The sequence below is a fragment of the Amyelois transitella genome, chromosome 12 (genome assembly GCF_032362555.1).
Source record: "Amyelois transitella isolate CPQ chromosome 12, ilAmyTran1.1, whole genome shotgun sequence".
Taxonomy (NCBI): domain Eukaryota; kingdom Metazoa; phylum Arthropoda; class Insecta; order Lepidoptera; family Pyralidae; genus Amyelois; species Amyelois transitella.
Genome location: NC_083515.1, coordinates 4,493,268 through 4,510,308, shown reverse-complemented (window position 1 = coordinate 4,510,308; position 17,041 = coordinate 4,493,268). Strand labels below are relative to the sequence as shown.

General features: G+C 35.6%; 1 protein-coding gene across 2 annotated transcripts in view; it reads right to left on the bottom strand.

Moving 5' to 3' along the window:
• Nucleotides 1-698: 698 nt before the first annotated feature.
• The window catches only part of LOC106142592 (inactive rhomboid protein 1), a 96,594-nt gene continuing 80,251 nt past the window's right edge, over nucleotides 699-17,041 (bottom strand). For both annotated transcript variants that reach the window (XM_060946957.1, XM_060946958.1), the window contains exons 4-11: nucleotides 12,166-12,344; nucleotides 10,305-10,469; nucleotides 8,600-8,810; nucleotides 7,530-7,736; nucleotides 6,693-6,781; nucleotides 5,672-5,927; nucleotides 5,235-5,489; nucleotides 699-5,075 (exon numbers count right to left, since the gene is read on the bottom strand). In XM_060946957.1, the coding sequence (XP_060802940.1) occupies nucleotides 4,644-5,075; nucleotides 5,235-5,489; nucleotides 5,672-5,927; nucleotides 6,693-6,781; nucleotides 7,530-7,736; nucleotides 8,600-8,810; nucleotides 10,305-10,469; nucleotides 12,166-12,344 (1,794 nt within the window). In that variant the 3' untranslated portion in view covers nucleotides 699-4,643. The remainder of the gene's footprint in view (nucleotides 5,076-5,234; nucleotides 5,490-5,671; nucleotides 5,928-6,692; nucleotides 6,782-7,529; nucleotides 7,737-8,599; nucleotides 8,811-10,304; nucleotides 10,470-12,165; nucleotides 12,345-17,041) is intronic.

The following is a 17,041-nucleotide window of genomic DNA, read 5'->3' as shown; positions in this document are numbered from 1 at the left end:
CCTGCCATTAGACCCGATTGCATCCTCTCTAGAGAGAAGTTCGAGATTTGCCTGTGACTATCCTCGATTAAGTAAGGTTAAGGAATGTTTTAACACGAAGCGATTTCCGCCCGACCTCTGCACTGTAAAGGAAGCATTCTACAGAGCCAACAGTTCTGAAAAGACAGAGACTACATTTAGCTGTATGGCTTAACGATAGAACTGATCTAGATAAATAAGAACCATTTAGAGAAACCAATCTTACCACCTTGACCTAACTGGCCTAATCTAATAAAAATTTGGTGTTGGATCATGTCTGTTTACCTTTTATCTTAACACTTACAGATAGTTGGGATACCTAAGATAAACTCACCTACGTCACAATTCTCCAATCAATATGATTAGATATACTCATCTTCCACATTGATTTAAGGAAAAAAACATAGTACCATATTTTTTTCAATTCGCAACTTGCATAGAATTCGCAATTTTCATGTTTTATTTACATTGTTTTGTTTTGTTCTTTTGTATCCGGCTGATTTATTTGATAAAAATAATTACCCTATTTAGATACCTAATTTTTTTCTTTAGTTGCCTTCAACGACATCCACAGAATCAGTTGAAGTTATTCCATTTTTTTCTGACAGTAACCACTCGGTCACAAATTTTACACACATAACCTGAAGGCAGTAAAGCGAGTTTAAAATAAAACACAGAGATATTATGATAATAAGGTTTCTTGTTCGATTATTACTAGTTTACAATAAGATTACTTTACCATTTGCTTATGAATATATTAATTAAGTGTATGTTCACAATGTACAATATGTAAGTTTTTCTTAGATTTAACCTGAGACAGTCCGCCGGCCGCCGGCCGCAAGAGCACTTCAATCGCTGGATAGTAAGAAAGTAAAGGTGAGTCTGTAACGACACATTTTGAATATCGAACATATTTAGAAAACTATTAAACAGAAATTACCAGAATGTTCTGTAAATACTGGCAAGCATTCATTTAAAAATGTGTTCGATGTTCAAAAATAGTAAAACAGTAACAAACCCCAAATAAGTAGGTAGCAATGGATACGTCATTACTTCACATTCATACCACGCACTGCACTTGATGAGATCTGATTCAGATAAATACGAAACATGACGGTCATTGATAACATATTCAGATACGAAATGATAAATAAGGAAGGTTTTATTTACACGTGAAATAGATGTTCGACGGAATATAGGTAGGTATGTCGATTTCAAAATGTGTTGAAATTATGGGTCCACATTCTATAATGTTATTTAAGTAACACTTTCATCTTTGATGGTAACGTAAATACCTATTTTAAAAAAATAATTTTAAACCAAAATAATACATATTTGGGTTACAAAAACAATTTTGGTTATTGCCAAAATTGTTTTTAAAATAGTCAATTTCAAGATATTTCAATTGAAATTCTTATACTTTTTTATACAAAAATATATGTGACTGATGTGTATTTTCATAAAAAATTAACAAAGAAAGTCGTCAAGAACCGTCACATTTAATAAATACTGAATGCAATTACACTCTTTATAATAAATACTAAATATTACTAGATGCACAAAGATTTTAATTAAATAAATGTGGTTGCAAAAATTGTAACAACAAATAAATACAAATAACATTATCACGAGATAACTTACAGGCAGTGTCAGTTTCTGGGTCTAATTTTTTAACAAATGACCTTTTATTTTTTATTCATATTATAAGATTGTCAAGAGATATTTTTATACATTGCCATTTGTCGATTAAACTCCCTACATCAGGCAGGATTGTGGCTTTAATCGTTTACGTTTTTCCTGATAATATAACTCAAAGTTTGGATTGGACAGGTTGTATACCCGTGTTTGGTTTAATAACATTGAAACGGAAGTTTTTAAATATACATTAAAATAAAAAAAATATATTTATTTGGTTCCTCCACAATAACATTTTTTTGGATATAAATCAATTTTAATAATGAGTAAACAAGTAATTTATCGTAAAAATCATGAATTCTCCGAAATAACTAATTAAAGTTCCTAATGATATTTGAAGAAGTTCAACAAATTTTTACATATAAATTCGATCAAATCAATAGTAAAATATTTCAATTTTCCGATACTAAAACTAACACTTATTTTATAAGTAATGTCATGAAGCTGCTGCCAACTTGACCCATTTTGTAGGGAAGAGAGAAAAGAGCAGGGTTATTTGTGGAATTCAAAAATTAATGTAGTACTTATACTCAGGTATGCATTCAAATTTTCAAATATGATTATTGAATGGTTCAAACTGAATTACCTAACAGAAAAAAAATATAAAAATATGTTTTTACTTAATTACAATTATGTTTAATAGGATAAATTATTTATTGGGTAGCCAATGATAACGTTTGCAAATCACCAAAAACAAAGCTTTTCATCAACGCACATTTCCACAACTTTTATCTTTTTTATAGTTTATATTTAGGTACTGAATAATTATTTATTATACCTATATGCGTTTGTGCCTGTTTAATTTGTATAAAATTTTCATTAACATCCTTTTTATAAGCTTTCCACTGGATAAAATAACTATTAACAGCATCCCATTCTTCGTTCATTGACAATTATCAATTTAAATGAAGTAAATATTTACATTTAAAAACTTATTAAGATGACTAGGTAATACAATTACAAATTATTAAGTTGCTTTAAATAAGACCATCGCTTCTTCTATACTGTGTCTGTAATAAAATAATACTCCTAAATTGTAACTGTATTAGATATCACTAGCATAATATAAAATAATTATACAAACCTACACAGACTTCATCATACAACTATAATAATGATCAGAAATATGTGGAACTTTCCAATGACAGTAATATTTCAAGAAATTAATATTAACGTAAAAAAATATTTGTATAGTTGTGAAAAAACGGCATAATTTAAAAAATCATCTCATTTACCAACACATATTATTTTACAATCTGCAATATAATTGTACGGATATTTTTCACATATTTCTATCAGAAAATTGACAAAATTATACTTATTAAAGTGATATAATAAGTTTTTAAGACAATTCGTTTATATGCGGTGAACGAAATTGATGAAAATACCAAATATATCATTAAACATAGGTAAGTGAGTAGATTCTATATATACATTATTTAGTAATATACTAAATTATGTTTATTTGACACCATACGGGAGCCGTCTGTACAACTATTAAATAAATAGCTTAGAATTTTTACACGAAATTAAAATATTACACATTGGTGCTCATATAAATTATTTTGTTTATAAATTATTACATTTAAAATCGTTGTTTAGCGACAGAACAATAAATTTAAATAATCAAGTGTTTATTTATTTAAGACACAAAAATGATTTAAGACGTATTTAAGGCAAACCACAAACATAAGAATTAATCATAAACAATTTTCAAATTATCGCTAGACAGTTCACAAAGGGTATTTAGAAATACTTACTTATTTTTCAATAAATATCGATTACATAAATATTTTGGGAATAAAATTAATTTAATATAGATACATTACGATATTGGCGTCCTCCAATACAAGGAACATCAACTTTAAAAAGTATAACTTTATACATTCATGTAAATCAATTTTAATACTGGCCTAAATATTTAACAATTTTTATGTTGTACAAGACACAGCCCCCGTAGCTCACGCAGACAAGTATAGCCACACTTAAATACAGCTCACTTAAATACATGATTATAATTTACAGAATATTTACATTATGGTTTATCGGATCTGATAATATCAATCAAATTAATAAGAATATTTGTTTTGATACTTAATTGAAAAAAAAAAATTTTGTTAACTTTTCTACTGTTGATTATGCCATAATAATCAACATGCATTTCTTTTTTCATTTCTTCCTTTTAAGTTCCAAGACTTTATTGGTTTAGGCATTTAAAAACTATAATACAGAGCATTTTGGCAGGTCATAATTTTATGAACCATTTTTAAACACAAATTGTATGAGTGGGGTAGGTATTTAGATACATTACCTTTGTAAAAAAAACTGCTCGTTCTTTATATGGCTACGCTTGGTAATTATAATTAATTTAGTTTTTTTTTCTCTTAACAAAAACAATAATAATTTTCGGTATGTAACAATTTATGGGGTACCTAAACTGCGCAAAAATAAATTAATTGAAAACCAATAATACCAGCAGGTGTTAATTTCAAAAGGTATTTAAAAATATTCACCTTCTTACGCTGTATTTACCCAATCTATCATCATACATACGTAGGTATTTACTTTGACTGAAATATATAGAAACGTCATATATCAATAATATATATCATAAAAAGAATGACTTATTTACAAAACGAAATGATTATTGACTGAATTTAATTGTAGTTTTTAAAATGCCTCAACCATCACTTTACACTAGCCATACAAAACAAAACTTTCCTTTGTCTCAATATTTATTGATATTCAATTTTTGAAAACATTTTTTTTTTAAGTTTAACGTAATCCTAAATTGTATGTAGGGCGGCGCGGGTGGCGGGGTGGCGGGGTGTGGTGGGGCATCAGGCGGCGGCGCGGCGCGGGCGGCGGGCGGGGCACGCGGGGGGCGCGGGGCGGGGTCGCGGCGGCGGGGGCGCCCGGGCCGCGCGCCGTCATACCCCGTCCAGCTGCCGCACGCGGACGTCCTGCGACGCGCACATGTCCGGCGCGAACGGCAAACAAGTGAAATACGCACACGCCGTACACTCGTATGCCGGCGCCGCGTAGAAGATCGCCACCAGAGCCCCCAACATCACCATTGCTAATACTAAACACACCCACACTAACACCTTCTTCCTCTGCCGCTCGTACCTCCCTATAGTCACAAATGGCAGTAAAGCGTACGACAGCAGAAACCCGAACGCGAATCCGAAGACTTGCGCGAAGTTGTCCACCCACGGCAAGAAGCCTGCCAGGAAGAGAGCAAATGCAATGCCGATCATCTTCATCAGCACCCATTGTGGATGTCTCAGTCTTGGCCATATTGCTAGTATTTCTACTATCAAACATGCAAGGAGACCAAAATGTGATCCTGCTGGCCCCACCTGAAATACACAATAATAAGGTGAGCATTATTTAGGTACTAACTTTTAATATGTACTTTACTAAGAGAATCCAAATGTTATAAATGTAGAAAATGAACTAGAACAAACAAGGGCAAGGTCATTAAAACTACGCATAGACCATCTAATAATTAAACACACCTCAGCTCTATAGGGTTCGAATATAGCAGACGCCATGTTTCCAGCCACGCCGCTGCCGAGGTAAATGAAGGCAATCCGGACTGGTCCAGCCATTTTCTCCAGATCCCTCATGAATAGCCACTGCAGAGCTAGCGTCCCAGCTAGATGAAGAAGGCCGGCGTGGACGAATAAAGACGTCCATACACGATACAACTGGTCTGGACGACGTCTTTTCATAAACGGCAGCATTCCGCAGACATCGTCTAGGCACGAAACCTGAAATTAAAGCATAATTTTATCAACAAAGGCGAATTACTGATATTTGTGGAACCTACTCATAAGACAAGGTTGTTATAGAACAACTTTTCTACAATTATACAATCTACAAAGGAGCATTCAGAACATATACCTTAGGCCAAATTCAACACTCTATTTGCCAGAAAAAACCCTATACAAACCTGAGAACACAAGGACGCTTCTTCATGAAAATAACCCTTAACAAAATCGCAATGTTCCCTCGTGGTGATCACGCACTGCCCGTGAATTCCTATACAGCAAGGGTGCCCGATGACTTCGCAGGCCATGTGTTCCGCCGCGTGCCCAGCGCGACCGGCAGCCGCTGACCCGTCTATGACAGATTTGCGGCAAATCGGCCATTTTGTTATGTCATCTGGCCACTCGTGCGGTGCTATCGACCGAGGCGCTTCACAGAATCTGGAAGAAGTATACGTTAATGATAAATAAATATCTATAACAGTTAATTCATAAATGTAAGAAGAAGAAGACTTCAAGACTGCAATAGTCAATACTGGGCAGGTTGTTTTTGGCTGTACTAGGAACTATAAACTTGTTAGACTCGCTAACTGAACACGCGACGATTGTTCATTAAAATAATATCCTGTGAAATGTGTATATGTACCTACGTATGGTCTTCAAACGATCAACATCTGCGTTAAAAACCTGATGAAGCCACAGAAAAATAAATAGATTTTACAAAGAAGAAGTACTTTTTATAGCATACGAGTAGATATTGGGACAGCCGTAAGGGAAACTATCCATTGATGAGCACATGGAGACTAACAAAAATTAAAAGTAAACTTTAGAATGTAACTGTAATTGTCATCAAAATAATTTTTAAACTTTTGGCTTGCACAAGAGGATGGTGAATGAGCATGAAGCGAAATAGGTGTGCAGGGATCATGGAAATGTGTAATACCTCCCTAGCTTCCCGGGAGAGGCGTAATTTTATGTAAATACGTGTGATTTTTTTATATATGTGTAGGCTTGTAATAGCTGAACGTGGCCTATCAGTCTTTATAAGACTGTAGGCTCTGTCTACCCCGCAAGGGATATAGACGTGGTTATATGTATGTATGTTGTAATAAGCGACTGTTTAATTTCTATTTAAATTAACTGTGTATTTGATATTAACCTATAAGTTTTCCTTAAAAATAAATTAAATAAACTATTAATACTCACTTGGGATCTAATCCACAAACAGACCCTGATATCCGACCACCAGGCCCAGATTCACCAGAAGACCATTTCTTCCATGTTGATATTGTATTCTGGAAAAAAATAAACATGTTAAATGCGAACAACATAATATCTTTTTTCCAAATTGTATCAATAGTTAAACATCTTGACTTGATTATTAGCTTTATTAACCGTGTAAGAGGTAACATTATATTATAATTGTGTCCCTCTTGTTTAAAAAGTATAATTATCTGTGTTAAACTTACCTTTGCTACTAAACCTCTTATCTATTGGCCGCGTGTAAAAAAGAAATTTCACAAGTTAGGCTATAAATAAATAAATTCAAACCTCATTCATTCATCGTGATATTTTTATCATAATATTAAACATTTTTTACTGAATGTAATCACTCGGTTTGCAATATCTGGGGCGTCGACTTTGAAGATACCTAAGTAAAGAAGGTAATAAACTGATCGACTGCAGTTCGATAGCACCACATTATTATAACAATGTAAACAATACCAAACAAGCCGTCACATCTTCGACAAAGCAAAATTTATGTCGCATTCGACATACTAGTCAACGTTCTTTATTTATAAAACATGCATGTCGCTAAATTTATTTATTGTTGGAACTGATTGGCTGTTCGCATCGAATTTTCTCTTTACCTATTGTACTCGTGAATCCGTCTTCTTGTTCATTCTGACGTTAGTCCGGGTATATCCGTCAACTCTCAGGAAAGGAGCTCGTGGTGCGCTTTTCGACCATGATCCTGGATCGAGATGTACCTGACCTGACGGTTTGTGATCTGAGACTATTTATTAAAAGCTAAAAACTCACCGAACAATCAGCCTTAGATGACTGCACGCAGCCCGAGTCATCGTTTCGTATGCAGCACGCGGTGTCCCTTTCCCGTCTTGCTAGGGCCGCTATGGCGCGCGCTATCCTCGCGTCCCTTCTCATGCAAGGCGCGAATTTTGCTCCCAAGTGTATCAGGTCCGCCGCCCGAGGACCTAGCCAAAATGACGCTGGCTCCTCCCATTCCACCTGGAAAGGTTATTCACATGGGTTAGTGCATTTTTCAGACGGATTCATATATCAGTTGTACCTTAATCGTCATGTTTATTGAGAAACATTGTTTCATCCACCCAAAAAGTACCTTTTAAAGATATTTCTCAAGATAATTATATTTACTCGACGTAAATTCAATTACTTGTCTTAAATATTTCAAATTAGATCTAGTGTTTAATTATAATATAACACCAACGCAATACCTATATTCATAACAAAACATAAGCTTATAAGGGACGGCACATGTCAAATCTGAAACCTACATTGTCTCCCTCAGACGTTAAACTCGTAACTTGTTTTGTCTAAAAGCTTTGCCTCATTTAGCCTTGTTATGTCAACGTTCACAAAAGAAGTATTCAGCTGACGCGCATTATGGCCCCCCGGATGGCCTGGATTGGCCGCGTTTCAGACTATATTTAATTGTTATTGTTTGATAATGGCGGGTATTTTTAGACATTTAATAAAGACGGTTTTGTATTACATTGTTTTGTTACTCAGCCTATTTATAAAGTTATAAATTTCAGGTTGTAATTTCAACGTTTAAGTGTAGTTTATGTATATTTTGTAACCGATTAATTTTTTATGGACTGCTATAACTTACCCGAATAGTTTTAGTACAGTCTATAAGTAAAATTTTTTAGGGAGACAAGAAAGGGTGCGCTGCTAGAGAGAGCAGCTTTTCCATGATTTAGTTCGTGTAACCAGAAAGTGGTAGAGCCATGGGTAATGGTCGGAAATTCCCTTAGCTGCGTTTTCGTAGATCAAAATGCCCATACTAGTAGCTAGGTGTATGGAACACAGTCAAAATTATGTTTTCTTTTAAATGCTAGATACCTTACCTGTTGTAAACTTAATGTTTTGACCAGCACTTGGCCAGCGTGTGTATACCGGCCGAAGCCGACGGGCCCGAAGCCGTAGCACAGTAGCGACAGAAATAACACCAGGGTCTGCACGGTGCTGACCCACCACGTGAAGTACGGCCGGTAGTCCGTGTACTCGTCTTGGTGTCGCGGGACTTCATCATGTGACGTCACGGAGTGAAGGGAACGCCTGGGGAGGAAATATAGCAATGTCTTCAATACGTTTTATACTAATGAAAATAAAACAGTACGATGTTTTAAACTTAATGATGATTATGATATTTGGATTCAGCGTGCATACAACATCAAGTCGAGTGATAATCTGTTTATATGGATGTCGAAAGAGGGGACTAAAACTCTAAAATCTCCAAGTGTATATCAACATACTCGTATACCAAAGCGCGTCGTTGTCAGTACAAAAGGAACACGAACTTCGTTGTACCTATTACTATGAGAGAAGGCAATACATAAAAAACAACATTGCAAAACATTTCGCCGTATACAACATACATTTTTATGGTAGAATCCAAACTGACTCGATGAATAAATTCATCAAAACGCCCATCCCTTGTTAATGCAGCCTATACGAGACGAGTTAGCTACAAATGTAAATATTTGCGCAATAAAACGGCCACAGGGAATTCACTAGCGGGAATTCCGAATTTATGGATGATGCAGGAAAACGTGTATGTATACCATGTTTTGACGCAATAAGAGCTGTACTCTTTGAGTATATAAATAGACTTAGAACTATGAAGCCTTGTAGACCTCGAATTTTGAAGCGTACAGCTAAGAAAGCGACCGGGAACATTCCAAAATATGAATACGAGTATATGCGAGACAAACTTAAGTAGGTAAGTACAATAATGAAAAATTATAAGTCCGAATGCTACGATTGGGATAAACATAAATAATATCTGTGCATATTAAGTCACAGATGATTCATGTACCTACCCGAATCATCCCTATATATATTCTATAATATCTAAACATTGCAATATAATATTCTCTCATACCCATTGCATCCTCGAAACCTTTTCATTAATTATGAGATGGGTCGATATAGGGCCACTGACCGCTGCGGGGTATAATTTGCAAGGAAACAACTGCTTAAATTCTCATAATCCTTCATTGGCGACTAATTACGGGGCGTGTCATATATCATTTCCATAGTACTAGTATTATTTACGGATGTCAATTATATTAATTTACAAAAAAAGTGTTGTTCAATGGTAGTTTTAATAGGAGACTATCAAAAAGTGTTAAAGAAAAAAAGGGAAGTACAAAATATACGTTCTTGTCTGTGCATTCATCTAAAACTTTATAACAGCCAATTGAATGCTATGTTAGTGTTATGTTCGAAAGCCATATTTATAGAGGAGAATTTTGAAATTGAAAGTTACGACTGAAAGAAAGTGACGATTAGCCAGTGCACGCAAAAGTATCAAAATATGCCAGATTAAATACATCTCCACACACACTTCACTAACTCCACTTTAGCCTTTTACATTCACAGAGTGAGAAGAGAAATATGAATTAAGAGTCCTACATTTACCGGCTACCACTGCTTCTTGTTAGAGTTATCAGCGAAGTGCTTAAAAAGTGGCGACGATCCGAGACTCGCCCACACTCAATGACTTCTTTCCTGTTATTCTTCTTCTCAGAAGTTCTTAATAATACTTACTGAAAGAATCTGCCGACGGGGCCGGTACCCCACTGCCTCCTGTTAGAGTTGTCAGCGAGGGGCTCCAACAGTGGCGATGGTATCCGAGACCCGCCCGCACTCCATGACACATTTCGTTCCGGTCTTCTGTATTCTACACCGCTGGAGCCAATAGGAGAACGAGCCCTGAAATTATATATTGTTTTGTTTTAATAAATTGAGTTTAAACCAATGACTAGTGGAGCACTTTGTGAGCCTTTATCAAAAGTTCAAAACCACGGCTAAATAAGTATTTCAACTCCTTAAAAAGATGTCAGATAATAATTTCACACATTATATACTATTTATCGTTTTTAATAGCTGTTGAGTATGAATTCGCATAGAATACGCACATATCGTATCCCGTGTACTCACTTCACGGTAGGTATTACAAAGTTATCTTTATTTCTGTTGTCAGCATCACGTACAAAATATGATTCAGCTTTAACAATTCATGGTACATGAGAGCAGTCCATGTCATTTTGAATAATATTAAGCTTTTTGCATGGTCACAAAACTATAAATATAAAATGGTTTAAGTGCTATTCCGTATTCACCTTATCTGACGCAGATATCACTTTACCCGAATCTATTTGACATGGGTCGGTAAAATCGGAGATTTAATCTGTGAACGGCCTGTATATATGCTCTCCAAATGTAACCTAGATGATATATGTCCCCTAAATAGGTCACATACGTTTGCAACAACATTGTTAAGTACTACAGGCACGGAACAAGTAATAAAACTGAAATAACGCTAAAGTTTAGTGCCAATAATGTATTACTTTGCGTTTCACATTAAACAGTCTAGCAACAATAGATTTATTTTTGACGACAAAACATGTTAACTGTAAAAATATTATCGACATAAATGAGTTTGAATATTTTTCTTTCAGTCATAAAGTAAATATATAATTATTGAAAAATAATTCAAGTGACTGCATTTTGTAATTACTCTTTCAGCAAATCAATAACATGGGCTAGGTTCTTTGCAAAGGTTGTGAGGTGAGACGATTCGTTTTATGTTAACCTGATTTACTCAATCCAGGATTTTAGTCATTGAGATACCCCGGGCTTCTCTCCAGAGCGGTGAGACTGTTTTCTACAACAATATTAACAAAATGTAACAAAACATTCAAAAGATTATTTTACAAACCTTTCGGAATAAATGTTTCTGGTGTCTCTACGATCAATATCATGTTTAACTTTTTTATAACGATGCACAACATTTTTCTTTTTCATTTCACTTTAATGCATTCATGAACTACATAACGTGTCTGCTTTGCTTTGATTAACAATGCTAACTGTCATGTACGTAAATACATTGGCATTGTCTTATCTCGAGATAATCCTATCAATGACGTGTCAATTACTAATAAGCTTCTCAGAATTGTAATTATTTTATTTCATTATTTATTCAACTTCATTTCAACTTGAATAAGAAAAAGGCAATCTTTCTGTGAGCAGTATATAAAAGAATTCGTTTTTCATTCCAACGTACTTTATTTGTTTCTCAGTAGTCGACAAAGGATTTAAATTTTACAAAGTAAGCTTAATGAAACATTTTGACGAACGCTGGTGAAAGGTCAGGTCATGAGTGTCCAAAACCGACGAGCTTGCATGAAGAGAGTAGGGATGTGGTTAAAGCGAAAGTAGAAAGCAGAAATTGTAACAAGTGGAACGATATAGGCTCTACCTTAACATCCGGGGAAAGAAGCTCGGGTTTATTTATGTATCTCTCCGCTTTGGCAAAATTTCAGTGAAAACCAAATGTACTTACTTCAATAAAAGTGGAATTACGAGTGCGATGAGATATTTTTTTAACTCTACAAAGTAAGCTTACCCCTTAGGTCCATCAGTCGCATCACCATCATCATGATGCAGGTTGAGTGGCGTGGAAGAGGTCGGTGGCGCAAAGAACACGTCATCGACGTCCGCGTCGTCAGCCGGCGTGGTGGCGCTCCCGCGGAACGAGCGCGACCAGTGCGCCGATATCGACTGCCGAGACCTTCTCGTCACAGCCTGGTGACAATCAATCAATCGATCAATGAATTCATTCTCAAAATGATCAATCAATCAGTCATTTTTTAATATTATGTGAGATTATATTTATAACGTGAGCTATCAGTCTTTTTAAGACTGTTGGCTCTGTCTACCCCGCAAAGGATATAGACGGTATTATGTGCATGTATATATGTATTAAATTTAAACATCCCGGGCGAAGAAACCCAATACACGTACAAAATCGTTAGGCGGATCGATTTCGTTTCTAAGGCCGAGACCTTCTGCTTACAGTTAGGTGTAAAACAAACAGTATTCTTTTTTTGAAAAAATGCTCATAGGCTTCTGGTGCAACTGAAACACGAAAATGAAATAGAGTAGGTATTAAATATTTTTTATGAAATGAAATTAAAAATTTATAAATAAAATCATGCTTAGTCACTATTTAGGTATTTATCGTTTTTGAAATAAAAGTAAACATTTTTCGACCGATAGAAGATGTCTACAATTGATCGACCAATATCGTTTAATCGAAGGAAGTCCCATGTAGATAATAATACTAGTAATACAAGGCTTTCAAGTGATTTCGAAGATGATAAAGAAAAATAAATAAAGACACAAAGAACAGCAAAAGAAACTGGCTTAGTCAACTTTTCTAACCTATATTTTTTCCCTTTGAAAAGAAAAGCTTATCTTAAAGCGATCTCATAAGTTTTTCAGTTATTTATGACGACAGTCCGCGTGACGTCATACTCTTAGGAGATCTTGGTATTTGTTTTCTCAACGGGTGCACTGAAGAGCTATGACGATTAAGTTGGGATAAAGTTTTTGGTAAGTATATTTTCAATGAAAAAAATACTGCCAGATTAAGATTTAATCCTCTTAGGATAGATAATATCAAAATTATTAACGAACATTACACGCACACCCAAAACCACAAAACGTGTGAAAACAAAGGATAATATTGAACGAGAAATAAATATGTAAAAATAAGAAATAAATCCTTTGCCAAATCCAAAAGATTGAGTTAGCCCCAAAGTAAGTTCCGGACTTCTGTTATGGGATAATGAAGTTAGAACCGGTTTTAACAATAGAATATTAGCATCATCGTCACTGATAATTTTAAAACACTCCATAATTCACTGGTATATTCTAAGCGATTCAAAAAAATCCCTTTCATCAAGTTTTATTCAGCAGCGGAAGCAGTCGTGTTTTGTTGGCGTGTCCTTCCGGAATATTGCCGAAGGATGTCTGGGGTCATTATTTACGACCCTATAACGGCCCAGTCGATGCCGGAAAACATCGTTTTTTATAATTTATTGGAAGGAAATATGAAGCCTAATTTGTATAAAGCAGATTAAGGATTTTAAAAATGATTTAAACATGATTTATTTTGAGATATACCTTAATAATTTGAGTAGAAGTCCCTAAATTTGTTAACTAAATCATAAAACCTATTAAGCAAATTTACACTAAATTTGCTTAATAGGTTTTATGATTTGTCTGATAGATGTGATTTTCATTTTATTGTCACATTCTCACACAATAGTACCTAAACTATATTTAATACGAGCGTAGAGACTTTTAGAGATTCAAATCCCAAAACTATTACACAACTGCCTATGAAAACCAACGTACATGAAATAGTACTTAACGCGAATGTTTCTAGTCAAGTTAAAACTAGTTACGAGTTATTCGTTGAGGGATGTTTACTCAACTTTTAAATGGTTAACTATGAACTCTGGTGCCTACACCTATGGCAAAATGTTTAAAATGTCGGTGTGTGTATTGAAAAGTATATGTGGAACATACAACTTAGAGATAAGTACCATTTATTGAGTAAATGGGAGTCATGTGTTGATTGAACACCCTATAATTAGTCGATCACAAAGAAAAGATAAATAGTTAACAAGGAATCCAAACAACTGAATGAAATGAAGCATCCAAATCGGTTTGCATTGCAAGAAACGCTTACCCATTTTTAATTTATAGAGACTACAATTTTATTTGGTAGTTGAAATTTAAGACAACAATATATCGCGTTGAAAGACACGAAATCCCAATCCATTTGTAGCTCCGAAAACTGACTGAGTAAAGAACTTTCAAACCAAATACACTTGGAATTTACAATACTAGTTAGGATTTATTGGAGTTGGAAGGGGAGCCAATACGGCGAATATTTCGTCTAAAGCATTGTATTTCAGACGTAAACGCCGCAATGCAATCTACCATGAAGGTTTGTTATTTCCAGACACGGTGAACTTATTTTTTCCCTAGACTTAAAAGATATAAATAAAAATAGCATATAAATGGCGGCGATGGTGTCCGCACCCCATCACGTCTCGTTCCCGGCGGGAGCGGTATGCGGTCTGCTGAAAGCCGCTTTGCGACGATGAATGTAAGAGGAGGAATGAAGGATAAGATTGAGGAAGTATGCCAGATGATGGATGAAAGACGTTTGGATGTGTTGTGCGTGAATGAAACGAAGCGGAAAGGATGCGACGCGACGCAGCACGGCCCTTACACGGCGTATTGGTCTGGAATTTCCAGTACCAGCCGAGGCTGTCAAGGGGTCGGTCTAATTCTTTCTGCACGAATGGCTGAGTGCGTGAATGAGTATGAGTGTGTCAGCCCTCGTCTTCTATGGATTAGGCTGAAAGTTGGAATCACTCGGATCTTCGTTCTAGGTGTTTATGCACCTTGGGATGTGGGTTCGAGGGGTACAACATCAGCAAAAAGCGAAAACGAGGAGTTCTGGAATAGTGTAAGAGAAGTATTGAAAGTTACCAAGCCAAATGAGAAGATTATTATGTTAGGTGATTTTAATGGATGGGTGGGTGTAAAGCGTGGATGGATATGAAAAGGTGCTTGGTGCGTTTGGTGACGAAAAGGTGAATGATAATGGAAGAAGTGTATTAGAAATTTGTCTAGAGTGGGATCTTTTTGTGTCGAACTCAATGTTTCAACATAAAGAGATCCACACCTACACAAGAGTGGAAGGTATTTTAAAAAGTATGATAGACTTTGTGATTGTAGATGAAAGATTGAAGAACAAAGTGCTGGATACCCGTGCATATCGCGGTGCTGGCATTGACTCGGACCATTTACTGGTGATATCCCGGATAAGGGGTATCTTCAATCGCTGGCGGCACAGGGTAAGGGAGCAAACCAGCGCTTTGGAAAGAGTAAAAGTAGAAAATTTGCAAGATATGGATGTAGGTAAGTGTAGAATTAATGATTTTTAGAGTATAACAATGCCTCAGGAACAAAAAAAAATAAAAATATTGTCTACGTCACTTGTAACATCATACATCCTGTATTTCCGGTTAATAAAGTCAGTTGTTGTCACGTATCCGTTGGTTTTATTATAGGTTATGGGAACGCACGCGGAAATAAAATTATTGTGAATAGTGTTAAAGATAGTGATAGTTACAATGGCTTCGAATATTATTTCAACGATCTCAAAGTTGAAAGGCAGAGAAAATTATGAAGATTGGGCGTTTGCGGTCGAGAATTTCCTGATTTTGGAGGGAATGCAGGAATGCATCACCAAGGAAGACAGTGCAAATGATCCTAAAGCAAAAGCCAAGATTATACTAACCATTGATCCCAGTCTATATGTACATATTAAAAACGAGAGAAATACGAAAGAACTGTGGTTAAAGCTAAAAAGAATGTTTGATGACACCGGCTTTACGAGAAGAATTGGGCTTCTACGAAATCTCATCTCGATTCGTCGTGAAAACTGTGACTCAATGGCTCAGTATGTTACATTAATGGTGGAAACGAGTCAAAGATTGAATAACACAGGATTCAGGATAAACGACGAATGGGTCGGCTCATTACTTTTAGCGGGTTTACCAGATAAATTTGCGCCAATGATAATGGCGATTGAACATTCGGGCATAGACATAACGGCAGACGCTATCAAATCGAAGTTGATAGATATGGAAGATTGCAATGATACCAACACTCAACAAAGTGCATTTGCCGCCAAACACTGGCAAAAACAAAAGCAATATAACAAAGCTGCCAACATTGAAAAACCGGATGTGACAAAGTCAAACGTCAAGTCGGCCATTATGTGTTACAAATGTAAACAACCGGGCCACTACAAAAATCAGTGTGCAAAACAAAATAAACAAAAGTTTTCAAATGCTTTCAGTGCGGTATTTCTAAGTGGAACTTTCAATCGCTCAGAATGGTACGTAGACTCGGGGGCCAGTAAGCATATGACGCCAAATGAAGATTGGTTATTTAACAAAACTAACATCGAAGCAAAAGAAATCGTCATTGCAGACCAATCGAGAATACCTGTAACATGTTGTGGGGATACACGAATCACAACTATGTTAAAAAACAAGAGCTATGAAATTCCGGTTTCTGATGTTTTGTGTGTTCCAAGTCTCGCGACTAACTTACTATCAGTCAGTCAATTAATGAAGCAGGAAAACAGAGTGTATTTTGATGGTAATACTTGTTACATTCACAATAAAAAGGATCAGCTTGTGGCAACAGCAAGTTTAATAGGAGGAGTTTACAAACTGAACATCAAAAACATTCAATGTTTATTGTCTTCAGTATCAGGGACTGTGTGGCATAGACGCCTAGGACATTTGAACAGTAGTGATTTAGAAAAAATGAAAAATGGTGCTGTCATTGGAATGTCGTACACAGAGAAGTCCCAGAATACAAAATCTAATTGCAAAGTATGCTGT